The 6,148-nt window shown below is 34.6% G+C and overlaps 1 protein-coding gene across 1 annotated transcript; it reads right to left on the bottom strand.

Moving 5' to 3' along the window:
- Nucleotides 1-110: 110 nt before the first annotated feature.
- On the bottom strand, nucleotides 111-5,872 carry LOC113498708 (UDP-glucuronosyltransferase 2B31-like). Its single transcript, XM_026878826.1, has 5 exons — nucleotides 5,722-5,872; nucleotides 5,392-5,629; nucleotides 4,506-5,101; nucleotides 924-1,146; nucleotides 111-639 (listed from the first exon to the last, which is right to left on the bottom strand). The coding sequence occupies exons 1-5, from the start codon at nucleotides 5,722-5,724 to the stop codon at nucleotides 131-133; spliced, it is 1,569 nt and encodes a 522-aa protein (XP_026734627.1). The 5' UTR covers nucleotides 5,725-5,872; the 3' UTR covers nucleotides 111-130.
- Between the last annotated feature and the right edge of the window lie 276 nt (nucleotides 5,873-6,148).

Below are 6,148 nucleotides of genomic sequence, written 5' to 3'. Positions count from 1 at the left end.
GATCGGGTTTGAAGCTACTCTGAAAATTTCAGCCTGCTAGCTTATCGGGAACTGCCTCGAAATTGAGTTACTCAAACAAACAAGACAGTAAGTTTATGAAAACGTGGGAATTAAAATCTAACAATATTTATTACGATCGCTTCGTCTTTTGTTTTTTAGTCTTCTTACCACTAAAAGCACTCAAAACAATTGACACCACTTTTGCAACAACGTACAAAAACAAAAGAGTCACACCGAAAATGAATAAATAAACGTCTATCATATATGCAGCGATCCAACTCAATTCTAAAGCGGGATTCTTCCAGTAATGTGCACCATTATTCCTTATAACATATTCTATCCAATACATAGCTGTATCTAAAGGACTCATGGGTCGGTCCTGGAAACGTCTAGACATTTCTTTAGCATTTTTTGCATACGAATCGTTTGTTAGCACTTCATGTAACAGTTTATATAAGTTCTCCTCATTGATGTCGTTGTATTGTAATATTTTCGCATACCCAAAGGATTGGGCTTGCAACAAGTTGTTGAACTGATCCCCGTATATTGGTATGCCTATCAGTGGGACTCCATTGTACGTGGCTTCTTGTGTTCCTATTAGTCCGCCGTGGGATATGAACACTTTAACATTAGGATGAGCTGAAAGAAAAATATATTACTGAAAACAATTCTTGTGAACTGACTTAAGGTAATTTAGTGTCCATCTTGGGATGAACTTGGTGAAAATCAACATCAAAGCCAAAGCTATTCAGTCAATATCACCAATACATCTTCATACTAGTACCACATGACCACATCTAGTATCTGATTTCCACATAGGTACTATTTCTGATAATCTAAATTGCCATGATTTGAAGACTTACTCGAACCATCACAAAATTATACAGCAAAACTAATGCCATTTCTTGGCATGGAACACTTACCCAGAATCTCTTTCTGCGGCATCCATTTCCTGATTATTAAATTGTCAGGTTTGTTCTTAAAGTGGTCGTCTTCCCATTTCCATAGAACGGTGTGTTTGAGTTTCCTGAACACGTTTATGATGGCGTTCTTTTTGTCTTCAGGCATTTCTGCACTCCGCACGTTTGATCCGAAGTTCAAATACACTGCACCATTTTTGGCATTGTCTAATACTTTTTGGAGATCCTGTGAAAAGAAAAATATGTATTTAGTCATTTGCTGAATTGAAAACTTTGAGGATTATTTGTTTTTATGTACATACTAGTTTTAGCCCGTGGACCCGTCAACATATCGCAAATGATCCCACGAGAAAATAAAAATCCGGATAAAAACTTTCCTATGTGTTGATCTTGGTTATAATCTATCTGCGTACCAAGTTTCGTCTAAACCAGTTCAGTGGTTTTTGGGTGAAAGCGTAACTAACATCCATACATAATATAAACTTTCGCGAATATCTGTAGGGTTCTACCGTGTGTTGGTTGTTGGAGATGAAAAAACGATACATTTAAATCAAATAACGATTGACGTCACAAATTGAACCATTGACTAATTGGAATAATGAGATTGACCTTAACTAGGACATCTCAGGTTTGAAATAATAATAAGTAATAGGGATCGAATCGGAAGAAGGAAAAACAACAGGACAATCATATACAACGATTAAATACAGTGACTATGGTAGATAAATACCATGTAACCCACGTATTTACTTCGAAATTAAGCAAGTAACGTGCGAATATATCATTAAAATAGTATTATTAACCAAGATTGGTGCGGTTTGAAAACAAGTTACGACGTTAGACTCTTAGGACCTATTTACATGAACTGTACTTCATATAGTCGCGCCAGACACCTAGACAAAACGGATAAACAGATTTATAAATGTATTCTACTTTTCACTTATTTGTAGAATAAGAAATGTCCCTCGATCGAGGCGACACCACGTCGTGCTCAGTGGGGTTGGCGTGGTGACCTCAACCATTTGGCTATTCATGCAGCCTAGTTGCAGTTGTTTACTGTTTCAACTGTGCTAGGTGTCAAGCTAATTTTGCTATCTAGCCATCTAGTCAAAAGACATTTCAAAAATTGTACGCCTTCATAGGAAACGCTCTTTTTATTCACACTGACGATTGCACAAATGTCAGGTCACTTATCGAGAAGCCGATACTACAATAGCAGTTATTGAATTTAATTTAATACAGTCGAATTCGAAATTTGTATGTGTTTTCGGACTTCTGTTGTACATAATATTATACCTAAATATATCAAGAAAACAATGAAGCATTCTGTAAGAAAAGGACATCAATTAATTGAAGGTCGTTTTCCAGGACAATGAGTTTATTTAACTCTTCTATATCATTACCTATTTATGTTGTTACTTTGATGAACATACAAAGATAAATGCCATATACTAGTGTCATTTAAACGATTAATAAGTATGGATAGTCACTTGTTTTAATGAAGGAATTTGGGAATGATGTCAAATTATCTAATTATGAATGTTTAATTCATTATCTTTTTTGCCAAAATTTACCTGCGTTGCCATGGAAATGTTTACGTGAACTGCGACCTGTTTGTAATTTAAAGAAAAATAAACTTCCTTTGGGTCTGATTCAAATTATTTGGTGTTATTTCTTTGCTTTGTGTGATTCATTTAGTTGCATGAATAATAGTGGATAGGTATTATTTATTTTTTCTAAAAAAATGAAATTGTTTAAATAATGACCATGGACGGCACTAGTTTGTATAATTTCGTGACGTGACGTCACAAGCCCCCACTCTTAAACTTTAAAGCTGTCTATCTTTGTAATTTTTAATTGTTCAGTTAATTGGAAAAATATGTGTCATTTTTTTTTATTATCTAACTGACCATGTTCAACCCTATTATACCCCATACTATTCTGATAACATAACGCCATTATCAAAAATTGAAGCGACTTGTGTAACTTTTTATCATTTATCGCTTAAGATAAAAATACTTATTAAGTAATGATCTATAAATACATTATTACGACCTCGAATCAAATGCTTACAGAATATCAATCCGCCTTTTTGCCAACATAGTCTGGCTTGCTCGACTACTTAAAAAAGGAAGATCATCAAATTAAAAAACAAACGAATTACGTATGAACTAATCCCTGGAAATGATGTCACTAACGGTCCATACAATGTTACGAAATATTTAATATTTTAGTCAGTAAAAGTAAACAGTAATTTTAATTATACTCGTAGTAAAAAAAAAATCCTTACTTAATATTATAAATGCGAAAGTAACTCTGTCTGTCTGTCTGTCTGTTACGCTTTCACGTCTAAACCACTGAACTGATTTTAATGAAATTTGATACAGAGATAGAGTTGACCTTCAGAAAGAACATAGGATAGTTTTTATCCCGAACTTTTGAAGAGTTCTCTTGGAAACGCGATATAACCGACCTCGACGCGGGCGAAAAGCTAGACTGCAATAATATTTTAACCAAAAACGATGCTTATTTAAATAATAAAGTAAGTACATAGAGTAATAAAGTCAGATACGGGAAATATGTAGGTGTATTTAAATGCACAAGTAACACTATTTATAATATGTATTATTATGTAGTTGAGTGTTATAATTATATTACAATGTTAATTGCTATGTAATAAATTCTTAGTACTGACCTCGGACGTGTATTAGTATCATACTTCACAAAATGATTACAAAGTTGTTATCTTATAACTTAAGTTACTACGAGTTAGATTTTAAGCATTACTAGATTTTGCCGGCGGGCACGCTTGCTGCAAATCGAAAATTATCCCACGCGAACATACAATCGGGCTAATAACAAACCGTTGCGTTAATCCTGGTTATAAACTATCTGTGTATCAAGTTTCGTCTAAATCTGTTCAGTAGTTTATGCGTGAAAGAGGAACAAACATCCTTACATACAAACGTTCGCGTTTATAATATTTGTAGGATGCTATCAGGTACAATAATTCTGTTACATAACGATAATAAAGTACCAACACATTATCTTATTAATAATACCGCATATCATAGTCCATAGTTTTATATCATATCTATGTGTATCATCGTCTATTAATATCTTAATATATCAGTTTTGTTAATCCTGATAAATCGTAGTTCAATGGATTTTACAGAATTTAAATGTGGTACGATATCACGTGTCTTTAAAGATCACGCAACATAGTATCAATTTGATAAAACAGAATGTTTATTACTATTTGTACTTTACAGTAATGATAATAATCGACAGTATTTTTCCCACAGCTGAGCAATGGCCGGTAACGAGAAGGATTGGACATTTGATCACCACGTTAGCTGTCGTGAATAAACCACAATAGTGGTTAGTATTATAACACCAGCCTATATACGTTCCACTGTTGATCAAAAACGTCTTCCCATTCAGGAAAGGTTTAAGGATTAAATCACAAACTTAGCTTCGATCCAAGATTTAAAAACGTCGAAAATTTTCCTTCACCTTGCCCTCTTCAGATTTACCTCCACTTCGTAATTTGACAATCTGAAGTAGAAAAACAAAATCACTTACCGCTGGAAGAGTAGTGTTACTCCTTATTAAATGTGATCCGCCAATCTCTACGACATTTGGGAGGTATGCCGCAGGGGTATCGAAACTAAAGTGACTGTTCATCAGCATCAACGAGGCATTCCTTTGCAAGTCATACAACGAAGGCACTGGCTCCGGTAATCCCTTAATATACTTCTTCACGAACCTCTCTTGTTCATTCATATACCAGTATCTCCAATAAATGTACTCGTAGACGGTGAAGTAGAGGTTTCTCAGTCTTCCATAAAATGATGTAGGATCTTCAAGGGGCAGAAATTCTGAGATCACTGTCGATAACTGTAGAGGGTTTCTTACTAGGATATTGTGCCTCATGCAGTTCCCGAAGGTGGTAACTAAAGCTAAAGGAGCATTGTACTTGTGAGCTAAGACATTGAGTGATTCTTGATAGAATTGTTCGTTGATAACTAAGTCGAATTTGTTGTCTTCAGCAAGGAAAGCTTTGACTTCCTTTGAGTCCAATACGACCTCCATGAAAGCTAGTCCTCCTTTCCACAGAATATTATAATGGAACTCCTCCGTTGATGTCTGCGCCATGTCAAAAACATTCGGTCTTCCTCCTAGAACAACCGAGAAGAGGAAAATTCAATATTTTTACAACAATAATCAATCAAGTAAAACAAGTACAATTGAAAAAAAAGTCCCATCTGTATTGTAAAAATCCTATTAAGAAAACAATAGATAGCTAACTTACAATTTACCGCAGACAAATAACGAATTATAATTAGAACAATGAAAACTATACAAGCATAACCAAAAGATAGGGCATTCTAGGCTATGTTCTCTATTTTTAACCTATAAATATAAACAAACAAACAAAAACTAAACTAAATAAATAAATATGCATTACCTATAACATCCCAAATTTCCTTCTCATCGACCATAACTTGGCGATAATTCGGCGGTGGGTTCGGGTCCCTGTGGCCAGTTATAACAGTCACATTATGTCCTCTTCTCGCCAGCTCCAAGCCGATAGGTTTCAGCATAATATAATGAGATTTCGAAGTAAACGGCACCACATACAAAATGTTCGCGGATTCACACCAGTTTGCAACGGTCAAGAAAAACAAAACACATTTTAAGGCTTCCTGAAAAAGAAATAATTTTGAAATTTTTAGTTCGATCGCACTCACTATGTTATCACATAAATTAGAATATTTTACGCAAGATAAGAACTGACCATTTTTATAGCACTAGTAAACAAATAATAAATATGTTTTAATAATTCCAGTGATCACTACCCGCTCGTTAGGGACATAATTCTAAAGTGACGGGCCGTTCGCTGTTGTGATGATATCGTGAGATCTAGTCGATACAAAGACGTCCGTGTCCACTCACTCTGTTATTACGTCGGTAAAGTGGCATACTTTGTAACTGGTTATTTGTTTAACTTGTTTAGACCGCGGATCCTTCTGCCTTTTTGCTCTGGTAAAATAAAAATGGTATCAACATTGAGTTTCGATCATATGTTTGTCGATTGTATTTTTCCGCGTAATATGATGTTGTAGTTATGTAAGTTAAATTATTTTTCATGGAAAATGTAATTTCATAATGACCCACGATACCTTTATTAAAAGAAAATTCGTGTTTTGAAAATTGACGCTGGG

This window comes from Trichoplusia ni, chromosome 11, assembly GCF_003590095.1.
Source record: "Trichoplusia ni isolate ovarian cell line Hi5 chromosome 11, tn1, whole genome shotgun sequence".
NCBI classification, from domain to species: Eukaryota; Metazoa; Arthropoda; class Insecta; order Lepidoptera; family Noctuidae; genus Trichoplusia; species Trichoplusia ni.
The sequence above is the reverse complement of the archived record's forward strand: the minus strand, read 5'-3'. Positions and strand labels throughout refer to the sequence as shown.